The sequence below is a fragment of the Equus asinus genome, chromosome 2 (assembly GCF_041296235.1).
Source record: "Equus asinus isolate D_3611 breed Donkey chromosome 2, EquAss-T2T_v2, whole genome shotgun sequence".
Classification (NCBI taxonomy): domain Eukaryota; kingdom Metazoa; phylum Chordata; class Mammalia; order Perissodactyla; family Equidae; genus Equus; species Equus asinus.
The window spans coordinates 135662308-135688304 of NC_091791.1; the positions used below are offsets into that span (position 1 = coordinate 135662308).

At 37.9% G+C, this 25997-nt stretch overlaps 1 protein-coding gene across 3 annotated transcripts in view; it reads right to left on the reverse strand.

Moving 5' to 3' along the window:
* Positions 1-25997, reverse strand: part of USP3 (ubiquitin specific peptidase 3) — an 88804-nt gene that overhangs the window by 46965 nt on the left and 15842 nt on the right. For 2 of the 3 annotated variants that reach the window (XM_044764764.2, XM_070500387.1), the window contains exons 2-3: positions 15219-15279; positions 11224-11355 (exon numbers count right to left, since the gene is read on the reverse strand). In XM_044764764.2, the coding sequence (XP_044620699.1) occupies positions 11224-11355; positions 15219-15279 (193 nt within the window). Of the gene's footprint in view, positions 1-11223; positions 11356-13996; positions 14113-15218; positions 15280-25997 lie in introns of those variants that run through there. The other variant, XM_044764765.2, reaches the window with a different exon arrangement.

The following is a 25997-nucleotide window of genomic DNA, read 5'->3' on the forward strand; positions in this document are numbered from 1 at the left end:
AAGATCCAAGGAGAGAAAAAGCTTATCCGTGGCCTGGCTAGACAGGTATGAGAATTTATGATAAAATTTAAACCTTTCATAATACAAATGAATAATGATTTTACACATATTTAATGAATAAATATCAGGAGATTTTAATTGTAATAGCATTACGTAAATTGGCTGCAAAATCTATGAGAAAAATTGGAGAACACTGTGTTGGTATAGATAATTTAGAGTCAATTTTCAGTTTAGTATGTAGTGCCCCTTTGAACTGGATGTTGATAATACAGAGGTGTTACAAGAGTTAGTGGATTTACTCAACTTACAGGTAGTTTTGAAACTGATATGCTTTTGCTTCAGGGTCAAATCAATTGTTCTAAAAAGATGTCAGTTTTGTCAATACAGATGCAAATATTAAAGAAAATGGGGTGTTTTTTTACTTCAATCATTTATTGGAAAACTTTTAATAGTGTTTGGAATCTACTTTCTTTCTTTGTGTTTTTTGGTGAGGAAGATTGGCCCTGAGCTAACATCTGTTGCCAATCGCCGTTTTTTTCACTTGAGAAAAACTGTCGCTGAGCTAACATCTGTGCCAATCTTCCTCCAGTTCATATGTGGGATACTGACACAGCATGGCTTCATAAGCAGTGTGTAAGTCCATGCCTGGAATCCAAACCTGTGAATCCAGGCCACCAAACCAGAGCACTCAAACTTAACCACTACACCACCAGGCCAGCCCCGCAGAATCTACTTTTTTAAGTGCAATTTTTTTTTAATCTAAATAGAGATCAAGCATTTCTGATGAAAATTTAGCAACTGAATGGAGATGCACTCTAAGTGTAAAATACACGCTGGATTTAGAAGGTTTCATATGAAAAAAAGAATGAAACGATAATTTTATTAATTTGATTACATGTTGGCATAATATTTGGATAATTAGGTTAAATAAAATACACAATTAAAATTAATTCACCTTTTTGTTTTTGCTTTTTTAATGTGGCTACCAGAAAACTTTAAATTACCTACGTGACTTGTATTATTTCTGTTGGATAGCACTGCTGGTCTAAAGAGTATCTAAGACCCTACCTCTTCTAACATTCTATAATACTACCCAATATTATAAAGAGGTAATAAATACAACTTTATTGAACTATAAGAAATCAATTTTATTTTGGCTGGATTTGTTTTCACTGGCTTTAAAAACTCTTTTTTATTTTCACAACTGTTCCTATTTCTTGAGCCAATATTAGGTTCTCTTACAGTCATTCAGAAGGATACTTATTTCTAAGATTATTACTGTTGTACTGTCTGAATTTACCACACTATATGAGTGTTATTTGATGATGATGATGAAAGGAAAGCACCTCCTTCCACAGGTCCAAACTTCCTTGAGTCCCTGGCATGTGGTAGAGGATCAATAAATGTCAGTTTCCTTCGTCTTTGTAACCAACAGCTGCCTTAAGAGCTGCCTTACAGCACACACTTCGCTAACTGCCCCCATTCCCGTTTTGTTTCGTTTTTAAAGATTGGCACCTGAGCTAACATCTGTTGCCAATCTTTTTTTTTCTTCTTCTTCTCCCCAAGCCCCCGGTACATAGTTGTATATTCTAGTTGCAGATCCTTCTAGTTGTGCTGTGTAGGACGGCGCCTCAGCATGGCTTGATGAGCGGTGCCATGTTCGCGCTCAGGATGCGAACTGGTGAAACCCTGGGCCGCTGAAGTGGAGCGTGCAAACTTAACCACTCAGCCAAAGGGCTGGCCCCTCCCCATACCCCTGTTTTTATCTCTTCTTCCTTCCTGGTACAGAGGTCAAAAGAAAGTAAGTAGCAAAAGTAAGAAATAAATGAGAATTTAAATGTCATCTGGTTGCCTTAGTCTTTAGCTGAGACACTGCTCCAACTGGAAACTATCCCACTAATACCGGTATTAAGAAGTCCCAAGACAAACAGAAGACTTTAAAGTAAACAAGTTCTAAAAACCTCTTCTTGGTTTACAATTGTGTTGAAGCTATTTGGTCAGAATTATGCTTACCTCTAACAACTGAAAAAAATTTAGCCTCTCTTCTTAGTTTTCCCTTCAAGAAGATTACACCAGAATAAGAAGGACAAAAAAGTAGTCCATAACTTGTAGGTTGTGTTTCAAAAGCTTGTAGATTGGTCTTCTGAAACTTCGAATGCATGTGCCATTTTGAAATAAATGTTATAAAATATGGTTAAATGTCATTAGGTGAAAATACATCGAATTCTCAAAATGTAGTTGACATAATATTATAAAAAGTTCTACTCCTCCTTTTCTTGCTTCTATCCTGCTGGCACTGAGAAACAGAGAGGAGAAAGCTGGGCAGGGTCCAGATAACCTGATTAGTGCTTCACTAGGCGAGGAGGTCCAGGGTCTAGCACCTCTTCAGACACACAGGATCTCATGTGTCTAACAAAAGTCAGGAACTACCTGTACTACAGGACCAATTTTTAGGCTATTAAATTTATACTAAAGTTCTTATTTAGTGATTTTAGGTGATTTTTCAAGTAAAGATGACCTCTACTTCTAATAGACTACAACATGTCAGATAAAGAAAAAGTTCACTTCTGTATTTAATAAAAAGAACTGTTCAAGAAAATTTAAGTAAATTGAACACTAAAGATGAAAAAATAACACTTATAAATCATATTAGGCACCATATAGGAGATGTTAAAGAAATAGGATATAAAAAGGCAAAGTGGGAGGGAGATTGGTATCTTTCTTTACTTCTAACATCTTGAGACAAACTACACTATCACCATGGCTATGTAAAAGATTAGTCTTTGGGCTGGCCCAGTGGCTGCGTGGTTAAGTTCACGCACTCCACTTCGGCGGCCCGGGGTTCACCAGTTCGGATCCTGGGTGTGGACTTACCTACCACTTATGAAGCCATGCTGTGGCAGGCGTCCCACAAATAAAGTAGAGGAAGATGGGCACAGACGTTAGCTTAGGGCCAATCTAACTCACCAAAAAAAAAAAATTCTAACTTTAGAAACACTTATTTTCTTCCTATTTTTACCTTGCATTACATGCCCCCTCTAATTCTAAAAGTCAAAACGCTAGTCTACTAAGAAATCTTCAGAAAAAAATAAAAATTTTAAAAAAGAAGAAATCTTCAAATTATTTTCATCAGGCTCTTAATCAAATTAAAAAGTAGACCACATAACTGAGCATCCACCACCCCCAAAATATTTCTACCTTTGTGTTAATAAATTATATACGCAAGTAAATTTAAATTAATATGTGTAGTATAAAAAAGAAAATCTTTAGAAGAATAAGCTAGAGATGAAATAAACTATTTTAAGATGTCTTGCTATTCATGATACCTTCATACTATTATTTAATGAATATTTCAAAGTACAATATACACATAGGACGAGGTTTGACATTAATGATAATAGATATAAACTCATACTTCATGTAGTCTTTTAAACTTTTTGTTCAACTTATCAGCTCTGATTAGTCTGTGCTTTTGTTAGATAGCCAATATTAGACAGCCAATATTTTTATCTTGTAATGTGTTTGATGAGCTGAGAGTAAGACAGTCAGCTTGCCGTTTTCTTGTTCACCAATATTTGCGTTATTATTATTTTTGCAGGGTTTTTTTTTTTGTAAAAATCTTTTAAAATGTGTGTCCATTTGATGAGGGTTGATTTCATAAAACTAAATCCATATAACTCGGCAGACAAAAAGCAACATACTTCAAAATGCTAAAAGTGAACAGGAGTGAGGACACCCCATGTGAAGCTCTGATTCAGAACACTCTGTGTGGTTGCTGTCCCATGACCACCTCATCTATAGACCACTGGAAGCAGGTCTATTAAATATTTGCCAAAGCTTTTTTTCAAATAAAAAGTTTTAATAAAAGTTCTGCTATTTTCTTCCCATACCCTCAAGTACATTATTTTGGAGACCACTGCACTAAAAACTAGGTCCCCAGCACATAACGGGTTCTCAACGCATACTTATTCATTGAAATAAAAGCAACATATCTGCTATTCTGATTTTTTTTTTTTTTACATTATTCACATTATGTTTGAGGACCACCATGTAAATTAGACTCTGTCTCAAGTAAAAGTTTTGAATGTAAAAATTTGGGAGGAAAAGAGACTGCTTATAGAGCCAGCCCTGATGGCTTAGTGGTTAAAGTTCAGCATGCTCCACTTTGCAGCCCAGGTTCAGTTTCCAGGTGCAGAACCACACCCCTTGCCTGTCAGGAGCCATGCTGTAGCAGCCACTCACACAGAAGAACCAGAAGGACTTAACTAGGATATACAACTACATACTGGGGTTTTGGGGAGAAAAAAATAGAGAGCAAGATTGGCAACAGATGTTAACTCAGGGGGAATCTTTCCCAGAAAAAAAAAAAAAAACTCATCTCCTGTGAAAAAATAATAATTTTTTAAAAAAAGAGGTTGCTTATAATACCAAGTTTTCTTCATAAAAAATTTAAATTTTTGCTTTGCATCTTTCTTTAATACATTTATTCCTAAATATAGTTTATGGCTTTTGTTATTATGTTGAATGTTTGTTTTTGTGTTTGGTCATTTCCATTTTTTTTTTTAAAGATTTTATTTTTCCTTTTTTTCCCCAAAGCCCCCTAGTACATAGTTGTGTATTTTTAATTGTGGGTCCTTCTAGTTGTGGCATGTGGAACACTGCCTCAGCATGGCTTGATGAGCACTGACCATGTCTGCACCCAGGATTTGAACCAGCAAAACCCTGGGCTGCAGAAGTGGAGCTCACGAACTTACCACTCGGCCACAGGGCCTGCCCCCTGGTCATTTTCATTTTTTTTTTTAACTGATGACTGTTAATGAAGAGAAAGCTATTAGTTTTGTTATATTTATCACATATCACCATTTCAAAATTTCTTTTTTTTTCTTTTGCTTTTCTCCCCAAATTCCCCCAGTACATAGTTGTATATTTCAGTTGTGGGTCCTTCCAGTTGTGGCATATGGGACACCGTCCCAACATGGCCCGATGAGCGACACCATGTCCACACCCAGGATCCGAACTGACGAAACCCTGGGCCACCTAAGCAGAGCGCGCAAACTTAACCACTCGGCCACGGGGCCGGCCCCTCAAAATTTCTTATTAATTCTAGTTGTTGTTTTCTACGGAAGCCCCCCTGAATTATCTGGAGATTCGATTACAAAATTTGAAAAGAGAAATAATTTTTTCTGGGGCCGTCCCCATGCCTGAGTGGTTAGGTTCTCATGTTCCGCTTCGGTGGCCCAGGGTTTTGCCGGTTCGGATCCTGGACGCAGACATGGCACCGCTCATCAAGCCATGCTGAGGTGGCATCCCACATGCCACAACTAGAAGGACCCACAACTAAAAATATGCAACTATGTACTGGGGGGCTTTGGGGAGAAAAAGGAAAAAATGAAAAAACTTTAAAAAAAAAAATAATTTTTTCTTCTTTTCCAATATTTATACTAATTATTTATTTACTGTCTTATTTCAATAGCTAAAACTGCCAAAACAATGTTTAATAATAGTGACAATCATGTAAATGATGATAGAAGGTATTTCTGTCATTTCTGATTTTAATGGCTTTAGTATTTTGTCAATTACTTGTTTGCTTTCTTTGGGGGAAAACATGATATTTTAATAGTTCTCTTTTATTTCACTGTTGTTAGTGGTTTTTTCAAAATCAGAAACAGCTATTTATAAATGTACTTTTGCTTCTACTGGTACAATAAACTGAGGTTTCCTTTAATAATGAATATGTTGGCAGACTTTAGGTGAAATTAACTCAGTAATTATATAATTTTCTTTTTGATACATCTTACTGAGGTAGATTTGCTTTAAGTTATAACTATTTGCAACTATTTTAATTAGTGATACTGACATTTTCTTTTTGGAGTTTCTATCAGATTTTTGTCCAAAGGTTTTGAAAGTTTCATAACATTAATATACTCATGGTAAATTTTAATAGTTTGAGGCTGCACTATCCAATATAACAGGTACCAGCCACATGTAGTGGTTTAAACTTATATTAGTTAAAATAAAGCATTCAATTCCTCAGTCCCACTAGCTACTTTTAATTGCTCAACTGCTACCATATTTTATGGCACAGATATCACACCCAAAGCAGAGAAAAATCTCTCTCTCTCTCAGCTTTAAAATTCTAAGTTTTTTTCCCCATTCCTATTGTTAGCGCTATCCAAGTTACCCAAATCACAAGGTTCCACGTCATATTCTTGAAGAACTAAGAAAATATGCCCAGATCAAACCATTTTTCACCCACCTGAATCAAGAAGCAATCATCATACAAATGAATCTAATTTTTAATACAACAGTAAAGAAACAACTCCTTTAATCTACTAGCTACAGAATGATTTTTATGCAGTAAGTCATTTATAATACTAATATCAAAAAAACCCCAAATAAAAACTTTTATGCAAAAAGTACCCTTCAAGAAGGGAACAATGGCAGATCAGTCAATAAGTTTTAAATTCCTTTTTATTCCCTTGCATAATATTTTGATATCTAGAGGCAAATCTGATCTCTGGTTTTATTATAAAAGATAGATACAGGGGAACAAAACCAACAAGTGATATTCTAGTGATTTCGTCTATTCCAAACCAAGAAAAGTTAAAATCCAAAAGAACTCTGTCAGAAAGTAAGCTTATTTCTAAATTCTCTTTTCTTAAAATTTGATGTGTTCCCATCAAATAAACCAATTTTGGAAAATTAGAATAATACCTGCAGAGGAAACCTACATCCTTTGTTAAAAGCAGACAAGGACCAGTTTATTAAGGAAGAGCATGTTTTCAGACCACACCTAATAAAAAGTTTCTCTTTTTAAATAAACAAAACTCTCCCTATTCTCTAATCTTTACAACACTGAAAATTTGTGTCCAAATAGTATATAATGATAGCCAACAAAAGATTTTCTCCTCTTTAATTTTTTTTTAAAGATTTTATTTTTTTCCTTTTTCTCCCCAAAGCCCCCCGGTACATAGTTGTATATTCTTCGTTGTGGGTCCTTCTAGTTGTGGCATGTGGGATGCTGCCTCAGCGTGGTGATGCTGCCTCAGCGTGGTTTGATGAGCAGTGCCATGTCCGCGCCCAGGATTCGAACCAACGAAACACTGGGCAGCCTGCAGCGGAGTGCGCAAACTTAACCACTCGGCCACGGGGCCAGCCCCAACCCCTTTTTAATTTTTAATCACAACTGCCTTTGAAACGATTCAGTATCAATTTAAGTTAACAGATAAGAACTTTATTTTTATTCGTTTTAATATTAAAACTGCTATTTGTTACAGGTGTTTAAAATCTGAAATACAAGTCTTTTTTCTAGACAAATCAATTGATTCACATGTCATAATATTACTTTGTTTGAAGGGGTGCTTTAAAACATTGCTCTACCAGGAAGAAAAAATTCTAGTAATTTAGTTTTAATATTCCTTTCATACTTTCATATTCTTAGAAATTCAGCTATTGCTGATAAGCATCAAAGTTGACAAAACTATGTCAGATGTCAAGTTATTTTTTCAGCATTTTAAAATTATTAATTCCAAATGTCTATCTACATAAGAAATCAAATGACAGTTTCTAATTTTAATCTTTGTTTCTGTCCCACATTTCTTTTCGATCAATTTTAATCTTTTTTTTTTTCCAATATAATAATGTACACCACATATGATTCCATTTGTATTGATTGCGGGGTGGGAAGTTGGTGTGGGAGGAAAGGAAATATTACTTAAACAATAAACTGAACACTAGTCCTAGTTTGAAAATCTTGGGAAGATTTTCATTTTTATTGAAATTTTCACTTACCTCTAGCTCAGTTAATGTGACTTATCTCCTAAAGGAGTGGATTTGTGCCAAATCAAAATTATTCCTTTTGGTGTTGCTTTCCCTCTTTTGAAAGAGTGACCCATTTTATGCTGTTCTGTTTGTTTATTATGTGCTTCTTGGAGACGCCTTGTTTATATCAGAAGGGAAGTGAGCTGCTCTGCAAGGGTGTCCCTCTTGGAAGGTAAATGAAATAGCTCACATATGCCATGATTTAGGTCTTCCTCAGGAAAAACATTCTGTGGCTCTTCAGTCCTCCAAGATGATCAGAGGACACAATGTTATAGATTTGGTGTAACCTTCCCCATTTTCAGAAGATAGTTAGCAAAATTCAATCTCTCAAACATATAGTGCCTACTCTGCACCAGATGCTGAGTACCAAGAAAGACCCGAGGATCTGACACATGGTTCCTGCAGTCCCCAAGGACATTTACAAATAACTAACGTGCAGCAGGAAATTACTAGTTTCCCAAGAACTGTGAGTTTAGGCGAGATTACATCCAGCTACAATTTGAGCTGGGTGGCAGGAGTGGGAACAGTTCAGTGAGACCTTCATAAAGGATATGCAAAGCTAGGACAGGGCAGGGACTCTTGGAAAGGGGAAAATAAGGATAGAAAAACCGTAAGCCCCAGAGCATGCTTCAACTTCAGAGCACAGAGCACATGGAAAAGGAACTTTGTTTTTTATTTTCAAGATTGGCACCTGAGCTAACATCTGTTGCCAATCTTTTTTTTCCCTCCTTCTTCTCCCCAAAGCCCCCAGTACAAGCTGTATACTGTAGCTGTAGGTCCTCTGGTTTTGCTATGCGGGACGCCGCCTCAGCACGGCCTGGTGAGCAGTGCCATGTCCGCGCCCAGGATCCCAAGGGGTGAAATCCCAGGCCGCCGAAGCGGAGCACGGGAACTTAACTACTCGGCCACGGGGCCAGCCCCAAAAAGGAGCTTTAACATTAGCTAAAGTCAAAATATTTTGACGACAAGCATAATAATTAATAAGCAAATAGATTAAACAGAACACACAAACATTCTACTTCTGAAGCAAACCATTTGGTCTAACCACAAGAAATTTATGTACAAAGAAAATTTACAAACTAAAGTGAAACTACTAAAGTGCACTGGAAACTACACACACACGAACACATACACCCATACAGAAAGAAGAAATCGTTTTCTGTTTGTCTCCTAATCATAGCAAGGTGTGGGGAAAATGTTAATTTAAACCACAGCTTCATCAGTTTACTACGTTGTAAACTGATGAAGCTGTGGTTTAAATTAACATTCAGATTCCTTTTAGGCCCTCAGTGTAATGCTGCAGGGTGACTGCCTGGCATTTTGTTCTAAAACCCACAAATGAGACGGTAATGTGACCAGCTGCAGCTCCCTTCCTGCATTTCAGAAGCTCTGGCTGTCCACACATTTGCAGTTCTGTATAACTTCACACAAAGACTGGCAACTGGCCAAGAAGTCTCTGCCATGGTGTATATTCCCCAAGGTTGAATATCTGCCATTTAATTCAAATTCAGCCATGAAACGGCATGTACTTCAGCACACTATACCAATAAAAAACGAATTAAATTCCAATTCTAGTTAATAAAGGTATTCCTCCAAAATGCAATATATAAAGACATTAAAGTATATAATCTACATTTTTAAAGAGCTCTATGAATATTATTCCACTCCATTCTTAAAATTTCCTCAAAGAGTTACCATTTCCTCATAATATTATCAATAACGAGAAAACCCACTGCACATAGAGAGTTAATTGTATTTTCAAACTTCCCCATCAAGCATTTCACGCACATTGCTAACTGAAAATCAAGGAGAATAAATGTTTTCAGCATCTAGTATGTATAGGTTGACATGACCTACAACAATGATTGTGAGATAGAGACCTCACGAATGATCTTAACTTCTGGCAACAAGAAATACTTACAACCTTACAGAAACACATGGTTCTGTCAATTAGATAGCTATGCCATTCTAGTATATAAGTTTCCTGAAGGAAAAGGGGAAAAACTAATGAGAATACTTTAACAGCTTGGTTAACGGTTAACTTTCATAGGCAGGCGTGTTTTACAAGAGCAAATAACAATACATTGAACACTAGCCATCGTGTGAAAATCTTGGGAGGATTTTCATTTTTATTGAAATCATCATCTACCTCTAGCTTCTCTCTCTTCCAGGTCTGGACATCTTCCACACAAAGAATCAACGAAATAGTAGTGACCTGAATGACTAAACTTTAAGATGTTGTATTCAACAGCCACAATTTAATAATGTTAAACCTGTAGAAATTTAAAAGAGTTGGGAAGCCACTGATCTTTTTTTCTTCTTTTTGATGGACACTTTTCTATAATACAATTATCAACTAAGGACAATGAAGAAAGGATTAGGATACAACTTCAGTAGAAAGTGTGAATCAGAAGTGACATTTGGACTTTAAATCCCCACCCTGCCTTCACGTGACATTCAAGGGCTGAATGGAAAAAAATATCTCCAAAGGGATCCTTTAAATGGCTTTGTTTTTTCCTTTTTTTCCTTCAGTGTCATAAACTTTTTGAATTGAGAGTAAACTGATTAAAAACAAGTAAAGAATATTCATCATAATTTACTAGTCAAGGAAAGAAATTTGCTTCACACAGAAGTTAAAACTACAAAATACACGAACTTTTTGAGCATACTAAAGAGGTACGGATTGTTAAACATCATTTGTAGCCTAAATAACCTAGTTCTAAGTAGTCACAAAAATAGATACTTACTTTATTGTCATGTATATGAAACAGACATGTATATATTGTTTTACAGAAGGAGAACAGGGCCTCCAATCTCCTTTTAAAGGATGTGATACTTTAAAAAAATAGCCTGAAAGGCTACACATGAAATTTTTGACATTTATCTACATAGGAGTAGAAGAGAAAAGTGGAACTGTGCTGGAAGAGGGGAGACCATCAAAATAATTTTTTAAACAAAGAAGTTAAATTTTTAAGATTATATAACAAAATGTTAACTGGACACAATAGGAACATGGTTTTGTTTTGTTCCTTTAACATAGGTTTTTATGATATTATTCTTCTATTAAAAACAACACAAGACAAAAAGGAATTATAAGGAACAGCAACAAAGAAATAGACACTTTTCATTTCCCTGAAGCTTACTGGGATGGACAAGGCACAGGGGGAAGGAAAGAAGAGGAGGCCTAGCACTGAAAGGAACAACGCCAAGCAAAATCTGAATGAATAAGGACAGGCACTCTGATGGCTCCAGTCCCCTGTGAATGCTAACAGGACTAAAAGGAGGTAAAGGCAGTAGCAACCGGCTTAGAGACTGGGGAGGAGGAGAAAGAGGGAGGAAAATGAGAAAACACTTGCACACACATAGTAAGGACTATCATTTCCAGAAAACATTAATACTTACCAGTATGTACTGTAGCTACTGCAATCCATACACACTGTGTGCTGAGCTTTATCTTGCTTTTCTGATTTCTTATGGTTGGTTAAGGGTGTTTGTGCATCTTCATAATGTTTTTTTGCATGGCCATTCACATACCTTATAAAAAGCAAATGAAAATTTATTTTAAACTAAATATTGCTTTAGAAGTTAAAGTAGTAGGAGAGGATGATAAAATTAGATGGTAATCAAGTCAGAATGAGAAAGAATGCTTCCTTATAAGAGCATTCAATCCCATAAGAGCACTTAATCACTTAGTGATTTTTAAGTTGAGTACTTAAAATATGCTCCTTTTTTGCGATCAAATATACGATAGTCAACTTTTAATTACACACAAGAGTAGGGCCAGGCAAGGAAAGGCATTATCTATACAAATCAGTTTCAATACCACTGATATTATCACTTATCAGCTCCTCTGCTGATGCTTTTGCTATATAGCTTTTTCCTTTTTTTAAGTTTTTCTCAGACTGCTAACTGCCAACTCAGGCTACTATCAAAGACAAGCTTTGTAAACTAAATTACTCAACCACCTCCCACAGGGCCATGGACTCTGCTTGGGTTGCTGCTTAATATAAAACATCAGAGTATGGAATACTCTGGATAATATGGAAACAGGATAATCTTCCATCTCTTTCTCATCAATATGGCTTCAGATCTTTTATTTCAATGCCTGAATCATCAGTTCCACTCATATGGAAATACATTTGTTTAGAAAAAATCCGAACAAAACACAAATCATCTTAAGCTTATATAAACTGTTATTTTTCTGCATGGACAAAGATAATCAAAGGTTGACTATACTCATAAAAATTTTGTAACCCTTTCCAACTGAGATTTAATAAATGACTGCACTGCAGAAAGCAAAATGAAATTGAAATTGGTTCATATGCAGATGGCGTGCACCTAAATTCATCTACACCTTCACCTAAATACTGTACAATGTTCTAACTGACCACCTATGAAGACCCTAATAAAACGAAAAAATTCCCACTTCCTAGAAAGCAGCCAATTTGTAGAAGGCAAGGCCTAATTGAAAACTCAGAACAGTCACGACAAATGCTGGTTAAATCGTACCAAAATAAACACGCTCAGAGAGTTAAGGTGACATTTTGGTCATGAGGTGCCTTAACGGTACAGGAGCAACACTTACCTTGGGGAAAAGAAGACAGTGGTGTGAGTAGGGAGGAGCAACTTCAAGCCCAGCCTCAATACCCCAGGAAAGGATTAGAGGCACTACTAACCCCAGTGCAGAATATAATCGTGTTCTTTTCCCATTTTTCCATTGAAGTAAATATAACCAACACGTGTGTGTACACGGGTCCTCTGTCCATAAAAGTGATTTTTACAATAAAATAATGATTAAGAGTATAAACTCAAAAACTAGGCTGCCTGTGTTCAAAAGTAGGCTTTCTCACATGCTGGCCACGTGGGCTTGGGGGAGTTGCTTAACCTCTCTGTGCTTCTGTACCCTCATCTGTAACATGGAGATAATACTACTTCTATCTCGTGGGTTGTTCGGTGATTAAATAATCCGTGGCTCTGAATGCACGGATGAATGAATGAATGTCGGCAATTGTTTCATTCACATTTTCCTTTATACACTTAACTACCATTTATTCAGAATCCAAATAACATAATTGCTTAGAAAGTGGTCATCGTAAGCACATACTTCCATGTAACACATTGCATAGGTCAAGAAACATGCTATATTTAACTAAGAAGGTCAAATCCACGGCATCATATAGGTCCAATATCTAATCAGCTCAATTTCCTATGCTTATATATATTTATACTGTGCCATGAAAAACAACAGTGATATTTATAGAGTACCTTCAGAATCAAAGAAAAAGCAGTACTGAATAATAATAAAGGCATTACCACTTTCAAGTCTTTGAAAACTGATCATTTGTACATAGCACATACAGTTCATTTAGCCACCACACTGTAGTCTCCAAAGGTACTAGACATTTAAATGGTTACTGTCAGTGTCGGTGATGAAGTAAGCAACGCATTACTGCGGACACTAAGATTAGCAATGTTTTGACTAATACTCAAATACAGAAGTCAGAAGTTAACAGTTATGTATAAACTGGCTAACATAAAAATAAATATCTCCCTCATCTAGTTAGATTTTAACTAGACAATTTAGTCTAAAAAGTGTCAATATATAGGTCAGATTTCTAACAACAATTGCAAAAATCTGAAAAATAATTTAAATGGGATGGTGTCCTGAAGACCAACAGAAGATATAACTCAAACATGCTACTGATAAACTATGTTTCCAGGTTGAAAGAAGATTCCATTTAAGACTTCCCTGCAGACAAGGGGTCTAAAATTACTGAAAAATCAGAATCCATGGCAATCAACACCCAAAGGATTACATGATAAAAGAAAATTAACCAATCCACTGTGTAAAATGAAGATCCAAATGCAGGCTACTCTCATTATCTGTTTAATCTACTTAATCACATTTCTCTGAAATGATGTCAAATTTCTAAATTTAAGATTGCTTGCATGTGGAAACAGACTACCTGCAGAGTCTAGAAAATTTCAACTTATTTTTCCAAAACCTACTTAGAGAATTGTTTGTTGCTTGCTATTAAGAACACTCATCTCTCCACTTTTTGAGAGTTTGTGAGGTCTTTTCATTGGCATACGACCTTCAGGATTTAGGCTGTAGAGCACTATGAGACAACTGGAGAACAGAACTATATAGATTTCATTGCATTATAATTCTCACCTCTCAAAATCTAGGAGAGGAATCTGTCTCTTCAAGTGCAGAATTTAAGTGCTTCTACTTTTCTTCTTTTTTAAAAAAATGTTATCTGTACAAAGTATTTTCAGGTTCCCCAAATCCTAGAGATTTCAAAACCACAACAGCCACAATTAAGATATGCAGTTAACATTTTCCAAAGGTACTCTTAAGTGTACATGGAAAACATACTCAATTCCAGGACTCAAAATGTGAAAAATCAAAAGTTAACAGACGCTCTCCTCATGCAATGCAGGTTTAAAAATAACAGTGGGGAAACGGTCCAAATAAATCAATACAGATTTTGGTCTGTGTGACTTAGAATGATTTCCCACCTCCTTGCTGCTAAGCTATTAACTTCTGAAGTAAATTCGAAGTGAGTTTTCTAAGCTAAAAGAGCAATAGAAATAAATGTGCTACTACCAGGCTAAAAGAAGACAAAGGATGATATTTATTTGATTTTGTGTTAGAAGAAAAGAGTTACTAAAATATTTAAGTAACATCATTTTGAAGCTAAGAAGGCGAGGAAATGCTCTGGCTTGGTGGGGGGTGAGGGGGAGCGGAGTTAAATCCCTGGAAAGCAAAAACGTGTACACAGAACATTGAAACATTTGGTACATCTTAGCAATTAATAATGAACTCCACAGTAAGGACATTTTCAAGGGAATTCTTTTATCTGTAAATATTTTAGCATTTTGTTTTGTTTTCAGAAGAATGACGTGATATCTGAGATTTGATTCAAAAGTCAGAAAAGGTGGGGATGGGGTAGGAAATAGGTGAAAGAAGACTGGCCATGTGTTCATAACTGTGGAAGCTGGGTAATGGACATATGGATCTCAGTTATACTCTCTACTTCTGCGCAGGCTTAAATTTACCTGATGAAAGGTTTAAAAAACAACCGTAAGGTAAACTTTTATTTCCAGATTTCAAAGTTCCCTTATTTCACCTTTTCAAATATTACCAGTAGATTCTCTTGATCATCAAATTAATTCTTCTGAGTATCAATATAAAAGGTTTTTCCCCCTAGATTTTCCTCAGTTCTATCACTAAATAAAGGGATTCTACGGGGAGAGGAAGCCCCACAGAGAAGTACACACTATGATTAAGCAATGGTGCTAAATAAATCCAAATCAATAAGACTCTGACATAAAGCTTAAAGGCAAACTGAGAGAAGCACTTAGGGTAGTGAGGTAATAAGCATGTCACCTACCTTCCACAGTGGACACTCGAACAAGTCAAACAGACCCAGGGGCTTTTGTTGGACCGGCACACTAATAAAAAGAAAAATACACAATATACCAATTGTATCATGTTATTTCCCAGTTTCTCCTCTAATCTGCAATAGCATATCCTGTGGTTCAGTTGTAAATTCCATGGCTGCTTAGGTGTACTGAAATCACAAATCCCGGCTTTGTGAGGGCATATACACAAAATGGCTGCCCAATAACGTTACACTGAACAGAATTTAAATGCATGTCCACAACAGCTGCTCATTTTAACTGTCGACTCAACTCAAATAGTTTAACCACAAGTTAAACACGTATACACTTTTCTCCTTTATCACTTATTCCCTTTCACCACAGTCTCTAACAAGTAAATGACAGCCTGTTTTCTTATTAAAAACATTTTTTAAAGTCTTTTTTTTTTTTTTTTTTGCTGAGGAAGATTCACCCTGAGCTAATATCTGTGCCAATCCTCCTTTATTTTTTAGTATGTGGGTTGCCAGCACAGCATGACCACTAACAGAGCAGTGTAGGTCCATCCCCAGGAACTGAACCTGGGCCACCAAAGCAGAGTGCACTGAACTTAACCACTAGGCAACCGGGGCTGGCCCCAAAGTCTAGTTTTTTAATTACGTGTCTTTGCCATGCAGATCATATACTACTATAAATGACACCTCTTTCAGTTAATTAGTGAGAGGCATAACCTAAGAATACAATTAGGAAGACTATGCCCAGTTTTTCCCAAATTAATGTCTCGGTCGCATTAAATATAATTCTAAATATGACAATTGCATATAATTCTTGCTGGGGTTGTAATCAGGACATTAATTATTTTAAGTATTAGAGGGGTGGGGCAGGCAAGAAGGGGTATGGAAACTTTTAAAACATTGGTTACAATTTTGCTTGCTGTTTACTCAATCTGAAAAAAAGCCCACTAAGCTTAACGATGATTTTCAAAAGGGAAGGGACATAAAAATCACCTGGAAAGCTTTTTGAAAACACCTGTTTTACTCAGACAGCGATATCTACATTGAGGTGCAGACAGAAGGACAAAGAACATGTCTATTTTGAGAAAAACCGCTTCCCTGGCGACTCCCTAATACATCCCCTTGAGAAACACCAGTCAGCATCCTCGGGGCCAGGGAGGGGCAGCACAGCACAGCCACACACTCAGGACTACAACACAGCCGCCACCTGGAACCCCAAGAAACATCTGTTGAAGGAAAGTTAAATTTCTTAGTTTAGGATACCAAGCTCTTCCAAGATTTGGCCTATCACAACAGTCTTTCTCACTATCAAGAAAAATGAACCAAGCCAGCCCTGATGGCCTAGTAGTTAAAGTTCGGCATGCTTTGCTTTGGTGGCCCGGGGTTCGGTTCCCAGGTGTGGAACCACACCACCCATCTGTCAGTAGTCATGCTGTGGTGGCAGCTCACACAGAAGAACTAGAAGAAGTTACAACTAGAATATACAACTATGTACTGGGGCTTTGGGCAGATAAAAAAAAAAGAGGGGCAGGCCTGGTGGCGCAGCGGTTAAGTGCACATGTTCTGCTTCGGCGGCCCGGGGTTCGCCAGTTCGGATCCGGGATGCAGACATGCCACCGCGTGGCAAGCCCTGCTGTGGTAGGCATCCCACATATAAAGTAGAGGAAGATGGGCATGGATGTTAGCTCAGGGCCAGTCTTCCTCAGCAAAAAGAGGAGGATTGGCAGTAGTTAGCTCAGGGCTAATCTTCCTCAAAAAAAAAAAAGAGAGAGAGAGAGAAAGATTGGCAACAGATGTTAGCTTAGGGAAAATCTTTCCAAGCAAAACAAAAATAATAATAGATATCGAATTTCGGTACCTAAAAAAAAAAAGAAAAAAGAAAATTAACCAAAGGTGGAAATAAGATGAATCAAGAACTGTAAGCCCTTTCAGTGTATAATGAAACATTGTTTAATAGATCCTCCCAAAGATACTTAATTAGAGTATCATTGTTTGACCTGCTGCTTACTGTTGATTAGGACCCAAATTCTATGAAGTTACAGGTAAACTTGTAGATTTTCATTTGGTAGAGAGAATTTCTGTCCAGCAAACTCCAAAGGTTATGATTTTACTACCCTGTAGGACATTAACCAATTTTGTATCTAGTCTAGCAATTTATTTCAACGTTCTTGCCTCAATGTCTATATACACTCAATTCCTCAAATGCTCTTGGAATCAGCTTTACCATCCTGCTGGTTCCCTCATTAAAGAATCTCTGACATATTTCATTCTGTATTTGTATGGAAGGAGAGAGGAGGGCCAAGAAGAAAAGGAGAGCACTGCGAGATACTGCCCAAGGGACTGGGCCTGTCTGGCCAGCACAGGGTTCTAACTAGTTTTGAATACGACAGCTTTGAGTGGTGAAATCCCCTTCTAGTTAGCCAAGGGCCCTACCTTTCCTTACCACATTCCTTACACATTTACATTAACTGCCAGGCCATCCTGAAGGCATTTGAGTTTTTGACTCAATCGGGTCCAATCCTGTTATATGCGCATGTAAGCCACAGGACAAAAAGGTTGAGAATACCTGCCAAACTGCTAACAATTATTTTAGGCAGGTACGTGAGAAAGACTATTGTGAGGGGAGATCTCTGGCTTTTCATTTGTACACTCCTGTGCTATCTGATTTATGGCAACAAGAATGTGATGTTTTTATAGCTTGAAAAGAAAGTCCTTTGAAGTATATTTTTAAAAAGAAATACAGGGCAGGCCCCATGGCCAAGTGGTTAAGTTCAAGTACTCCGCTTTGGCAGCCCAGGGTTTGCCGGTTCGGATCCTGGGTGGGGACCGACACACAGCTCATCAAGCCATGCTGTGGCAGCATCCCACACAGAGGAACTAGAAGGACTTACAACTAGGATGTACAACTAGGTACTGGGGCTTTAGGGAGAAGAAAAAAGATGACCAGCAACAGATGTTAGCTCAGGGCCAATCTTAAAAAAATAATAATAAATTAGAACACAGTTACTTGACAGGTATTCATGGTTTGAAGTATAAATTGGAAGAATGAAAAACTACAAATATTATAATTTCGTCCTCCAGCAAATCTTTCTTTTTCTCTTAGTAAATATGAAGAAACATTGTAACTCAATCTGGAAAAAAATATGTTGAAGTTTAATATTATCCTGAAATAAATAATTATATTACCACAGTAAGTTTAGGCCCAAGCTTTTAACTACCTAGAGCTATTTTTTTCTTTAATTACAGAAGACTTTTTCTTCCTCTAAATGAAAAAAAGAAAATCTACAGCAAAATCACTGTTACTTTGGTGTGTTTCCTACCAAATGTTCCTTTTTCCCCTTAAAGCTGTAAATATACACACACTACAATGTGCATACAATTTTGTGATCTAATTTTTCCACTATCAGTATACTGAATGTATTTCTTCACGTTACTGAATTTAGAACAGTGTATTCTAAGGCTAGTCTTATAATATCTCAGTTATCTCAAAGTTTTATTAACTTTTTAATTTCCCAGTTTCAAATTTTAGAAAAGTTTCCCTAAGGTTGATGGGGAAGAAGGAACAGGGAGTAATTGCTTAATAGGTATGGGGGTTATTTTGGGGTGATGTGAATGCTTTAGAGTGGTGGTGGTTGTAGATGTACTAAATGCCACTGAAGTGTTCACTTTAAAACTGTTAATTTATGTGATGTGAATTGTACCTCAATAAAATAAATAAATAGGTACTTAAGACAGGGATAAGGAGGGAGAACAAAAAGAAATGAAGTTTTGGGGTCACCCCCATGGCCGAGTGGTTAAAGTTTCACATGCTCCACTTCAGCGGCCCGGGGTTCACAGGTTTGGATCCAGGGTGTGGACCTACTCCACTCATCAGCCATGCTGTGGAGGTACCCCACACACAAAGTAGGGGAAGATCAGCACAGATGTTAGCTCAGGTGAATCTTCCTCACCAAAAATAAAATAAAATAAAATAAAAAATTTGACTTTCAAGAACACTGGAACAAGTAACTTATGCTTTTTAATAAATCTCAAAATGGGGCCAGCCCCGTGGCTGAGTAGTTAAGTTTTCGCACTCCGCTACGGAGGCCCAGGGTTTCACTGGTTCGGATCCTGGGCGCGGACATAGCGCCGCTCATCAGGCCACGCTGAGGTGGCATCCCACGTGCCACAACTAGAAGGACCCACAACTAAAATACACAACTACGTACTGGGGGGATTTGATGAGAAAAATCAGAAAAAAAAATCTCAAAAAAGACTTCACGTTTCTGAGTCAAGAAATCCAATTTCTTTTATCATGAATATTTACAATAAGAAAGTTGAGACAATGTGTGTGATAGGCCATTTGAATGGCAGCACTCTCTGAGGGCTTAATACTTTCACATTGGAAAAATACTTGAAGGCTAGGAGGCTATAGAGAATAGGGTATGATGGGGGATTCTGAAGCCATTTGTTGCATCGCTTTCGGGAATAGTCACTCTGTTTATACACATCTCATCCAAATTAAGAAACTTTAATGTACTTAAGGCAATTATCAAATAGAATGAAAAATACTGGCTTTAAATTAAACAAACTCTCAATGTTAAGAACAGAACAGATCATAGCATGAATAAAAGAACGCTACAAATAATCTTAAAATTATTTATTTTAATCACCTTAAGGGGAAAATATCTTATTATAAAAGACAGTCTCAATTTATAAACAGATGAGTTTCAAAAGTTCATCTGTAGGATGAATGTATTTCCCATGGAAGTCATGAAAACACAGCTTCCAGGTTCTTCTCTAAAATTCTACATGAACCATAATATAACTGAAATGGGGTTTATTTTGGGGTGATGACAATGTCTTGGAACTAGATAGAGGTGGTGGTTGTAGATGTACTAAATGCCACATTTTTCTATAAAGTAAAACCATACATAGTCAATAAAAATATTTTTAAGCTATGAATATACTATTTACCCAGCAAAACACAAAAATATTAAACTGAAGGTTTTTAAATTTTTTTATCTTAAATGCTGAAACATAAGAGAAAGAGGGTAATAAGGATGGAAAATTGTAGAAGTTCAAAAAGATAAGTCTGAGAACTTATAAGCGCTCTTTTTATGACACCTAATTACACTTCGAGGTGACGTGAAGGCAAGGAAGCCATGCAGTGTGTTTCTCACAGTTACCCTTGGCCACAGCAGAGTCACTGCAGTCTCATAAATGGAGGTTTGTCTTCTTTCACTTAGATTATAAAATTTCCTCAAAGTAACTCTCTCCTCCAGCAGTCTCTCCTCTTTGCTTAGATTCTTCCAGCCCCAAGCTCAGTGGCTCTTCTCTCAATCCCTGGGCATCTCAGTCTGGAGGTTGGTACTAGCTAGGCTCCCTTCACTCTCTTCCTTCGGCTATGGCCTCAGAACCTTCCTCTGGCCCTGTTCTCACCTCAGACAGAAGCTCTGCAAGTTGGCACATGGGCCCCTTTGGCGGGAGTGGGGAATCTCGATCCTCTCCTGAGCTACGGCCACTCTCCTGAAGGTAGAAGCTATAAGACATGCTAGGCAGGGGAGAGGAGTGGAGGAGCCCCAGCCTCTAAAATATGCTCACACTCATGTCTTCTTCCTAAAGCCCCCAAAAGCTTTAACACTCCTGGAAACTGGGAGGTGAGAACTGATGAGGCACAGAGAAAGAAGGAAGGCATCCAAGTGATCTACAGACCAATGTGGTTTTCCTCCCTACCATTCCTGTGAAGGGAATAATCTTCTCCTTTATCAAGAGATAAGACAGAAAACTAGGGAGTTCTGTGCTTAAAGGGGCCTATTTACCATGAACGTTTTCAGGTTGCACTAAGAAGACAAGGAGTTCATAAGACAAAATGGCACCCACACTGAATATAATGTTCTTTCCACCATATCACTGATCTTCAACATCCTTAGTATTCACTACATGGAACCTAATAATATACGGTACATTTGATATTCAAGGCCTATCAACAATTCTCTTGGAATTCTAAAAATTTTTTATAAAACATGCACTACTTCTTATGATACAACTTAGTCACTGTCTCTAGGCACAAAATAGTCCAAGCACACAGCACTGACAGGCAAGCCATTTATACAGCATCCATTATTCAATAGTTGCTTTCAAGTGGTAGAGAATTCACAAAGGCGAGGATCCGATGACCAGGATTCTAGTCCTGGTTCTACCATCACTAACTATAGAACTGAGAAAATCACTACTATTCTGGGCCTGTTTCTTCACTGTAAAATGAAGACTAGGTGATGAGCATGTCCCCTCTAATTATAAAATTATTCAAAGAACATAAGCCAAAAAACAGATGAAACAATCATGTTATCCTCCCCTATAGATAAAATTCTTCCAACTCGACTCTCCACCTAATTTTCTTTAAAAGCTTAACAAAGAGATAATTGCTAACATAGTACAATTTTCTAAACCAACGGTTTCCAACTTTTTTCCTGCTTCCCACCACCCCCAAGAAGCAAACACATGCCCAACACAATGCCTATCAGTAACAGCAACCCACTGCCACAGCAGGGGTGGGAAGTGTGTGGAATCACTGTTCAAAACTGTTACAGACAGGGGGCTGGCCCTGTGGCCGAGTGGTTAAGTTCACATGCTCCACTGCAGCGGCCCAGGGTTTCGCCAGTTCAGATCCTGGACGCAGACATGGCATTGCTCATCAGGCCATGCTGAGGCGGCGTCCCACAAGCCACAAGCAGAAGGACCCACAACTAAAATACGCAACTATGTACTGGGGGGGGGATTTGGGGAGAAAAAGCAGGAAAAAAAAAGATTGGCAACAGTTGTTAGCTCAAGTGCCAATCTTTAAAAAAAAAATGTTACAGATAAACAATGATGCCACAACAGTGAAACTCAAAACAGCCCCCAACACACGCACAATTTTTAAAGTGCTCCACTCTAAAATTACTAGCAACCCATAAGAAAACATCTATGATATGTGTTTTTTAAAAAACAAGTTCATTTTTATCTAGTTAGGATGTATCTAGTACGTAGTATGTGCCAGGCACTACTACAACCACTTTATGAATATTACTCCATTTAATCCTCTACAATCCAATGAGGTGCATGCTATTATTTGGCCTGTTTTATAGACAAGGAAACTGAGGCACAGAGAATTTATGAACTTGCTAAGTTAGTAACGAAACTGGAACTCAAACTCATACAGTGTTTGAAGTCATGAACTGCTACAAAGCAGTAAATCCAGAAGGTTGTCATTTTTGTTTTAAAAAGATTCCATACTGTTTCTGGGTATATATTATATGCCTGTATATAAATTTTTAAAAGTCTAGAAGGATATATAGTAACTGTTAACAGCTATGTAAAAGGAATGGGATGGGAGATTGAAGCCACATGGACCTACTTTCAACAGTATTGTTTGAATTTTTTCAGAAAGCATTACTTCTTTTATAATAAAAATAAATTTTAAATGCCTTAAATTTAAAGATACTGGTATGATAAAGTTGTCCTAATGAAATGGACTTGTTCTAAATTATTAAAAAGCATGAGTGGTAAGTCAGACCAGAATCCAAGATTACAACTCTATGGGTTTGTAAAAATACGATCAATGAAAACAAAATTTTTGCAGCTGTTATTCAGAACACACACACACACACTCCATAAAAGTATCAACAGTGAAAGTGTTATTCCTCTTGAAATTGGAGGATAGGGCAGTATTATCATAAAAATTCTATAAATATTTCAGTACATATAAGTAGAAATATATTCCAAGACTAATCCAATTTACCCTCCAACTGATATATTTTTAGATGTTTAAGAGCAAGGCATATAATCTTTATACCATAAATACTCTTTGAACCATATGCTCACAAGCCTATTCGTTGCTAAAGGTTCTAAAGTCTCTCCTATCTTATTGGTAAAGTGACATAAAGAGCAGGAACTGGGCCATAATGCAGTCCAGAAAAGAAGAAATCCAGCTATCCCAAGCAACTGCCAAAGGTGCTAAAGCAGCCTGAGTGCAACCAAAATCATTGTCTGTGACCCCTCCCTCACTCCAAGGCTGCTTATTTTGGGAGTGGGCATTGGATTCTCAGGGAACAGGGAAACAGAAGAATTCATATTAAAAGCAACAGGGGGTGCCCAGGGCCCAAGGAGTGAGCCAAGGCAGAGCTTGGCAGACTAAGCAGAGGTCCAAATACTGGAGGAGGAGACGAACCTGAGCACCAAATCCAAAGTCACCAGACGTGGCAGGTTGGGACTCAAGGCCCAGATCACAGAAGCAAGAGTTCAGGGCCAAGGCAGGGAAGGCAATTACGAAGCAAAGCTTATCTTGATTGTCTTTCCACATCCCCCATCAATCTTTTCCACCTTCCTCCTTCTAGCAGCAGCTCTCTCTTGCCTCAGTCCTATTCTTATTCAAGCAATCAATTACTCTTTCCTAAATCATTAGATAAGTAAATAGGCTGGTAAAGTCACAATTCAGTATTTCTCACAACCACTCTCCTTTCTTTTTAATGGCCCTGTGATAGATTAAAGATGGCCACAAATTCTTTGACACTCCTGCCATTAAGAGGCAGGTCCATGTTCTCATTCCTTGAATCTGAACAGGCTCTATGATTGCCCTGACCAATTGAATACAGCAGAAGTAACCGTGTCAATCTGCAGGTCTAGGCCTTAAGAAATGGACAGCTTCCTCTTGCTATAGCATGGAATGCTTTATCTCAGGGAAGCCAGCCACAATGTAAGAAGTCTGATCACCCTGAAAACAACACACTGTGAGATGCTCACCCACATGGAGAGACCTTGGAGAATATGACACCATGGGGATGGGGGGTTGGGAAAGAAAGAGAGACAGAGACAGAGACCTGGGAGCAGAGAGGTCCCAGACATGTGAGTTAAGAAGTGATCTTGGAAGAGGATGCTCCAGCCCCAGGTACTCCAGCTGATACATTACCAGCCAAGTTCATCCTGATTTCCTGACCCACAAAATCATAAGCAAAATAAAATGGTTGTTTTAAGCCACTAGGATGTAAGATAGTTTGTTATGCAGCAACAGATAACCAGAGCACCACCTGCAGAAGGAAAAGTGTCAGTGATATAACACCCCTCACTCAACCCTGCCAAAAAATTCACTGGAATGACTGACACTGCTGTTTAGTAGAAGTGAGAATGGGAATCTTCAAGAGGTTCTACCCAATAGGAATCAAGCTATCCAAACACTAGACTTTCCCCTCCACAACAGAGGTAGTAAGAGAGTAAAGACATTTCCGTCTATCACCATCTAAGCTGCCATCATGCACTAGACTGGCTCTTTCAGTATCCCATCAACATTTTAATAACTCAAATCCACGTGTGCTGTCATTACCATAAGACAACCTAGGTCCTTCTTGAGCACAAATATCACTCCTAATGTTGCCCTATATTGAAAAACAAGCTTTACCATCTCAAACGCACTATTTCCACAGCAATCTGGATAAAGATCCTTAAGAAAGTGTTAATGGCACTTGCAGGAATTCTTTTCCTCTTCATTAAAAGCTACAAAGCCTTTTCCTTCACTTCTTTTGCCTCTCCGGATTATGTTCTTAAATAAGCACTCTGGGAAACCTAAGATTTTACTGAAGGTTGGATTTGAGAAACTGACTCTGAATAAGAGTTGAGAACATCCTACTCCATATCTGTTTCCAGTTCTATCTTTACGCTAAGAGTTCTGACATATTCCTCAGCCAGTCTGACTTGATCCCCATCACACCCAGCAATGGCTGATTCTAGGCCTTCGTAACTGAGATGACGAGACCACATCCTAACCAGAACTCCAAGATTTCTGAGGAAGTACTTACACTTTTCCCTTAAAGTTCCTAGCAAATTGTTCCACAGTCAGCCCAGAAGGAGGCAGGTGAGGGGCACAGGGAAAGGAACTCTGCTTTACGTCAATTTGGTTGAACTAGGCAGAGGCCTTGATCACCTGCCCTTGACCCCTAACCCTGCCAAAAGACTCCTTCCTTCTTTAATACAAAAATGTACCAAATGGACTGGATTACGCTCCTAAGAATTTAACTGTCGCTCTGTAGACTCAGAACAAACATGTTAGAGATCATGTGATAGAATGAAGCAAGCACGGCCTTCAGAACTGACAGAACAGAACCTGTCTTACCTCTACATTCTAGCTTTACCATTTTTTTTTAAAGATTTTATTTTTCCTTCTTCTCCCCAAAGGCCCCCAGTACCTAGTTGTGGGTCCTTCTAGCTGTGGCATGTGGCACGCGGCCTCAGCATGGCTTGACGAGTGGTGCCATGTCTGCAGCCAGGACCCGAACCAGTGAAACCCCGGGCCGCCGAAGCGGAGTGCGTGAACTTAACCACTCAGGCACGGGGCCCGCCCCTTTACCGTTCTTTTATTCTGTGACCTTAAAGCAGTTGGTTACAGGGCCTGTTCCCTCATCTGTAAAATGGGACAAATACCACCTCTTCCTCACACAGCCAAGGAAGGATTTCATGAGACAAACAATATAAAGTGCACAGCAAAGGGCCTAACAAACAGAAAGCACTCAGTGAATGCCAGTTCCTTTCCCCTAAAAATATATTAAACGGAATAAAATGGCTGTCAGGGTTAATTCTGGTGGCTGCTATTATGTACAACACAGGTAACATACGCCCACAAATACCATGACTGCTAATTTTCAAAATTTTTTTCCTCAGTTTACGGTCAAAAAGAATTGTAGTTGTCAATTCCTTTTCACAGAAAAATTCTAAATACATAAGTTCAAGTCAGCAAAAATCCTTCAGAAACTCCTCCTATATCTGACC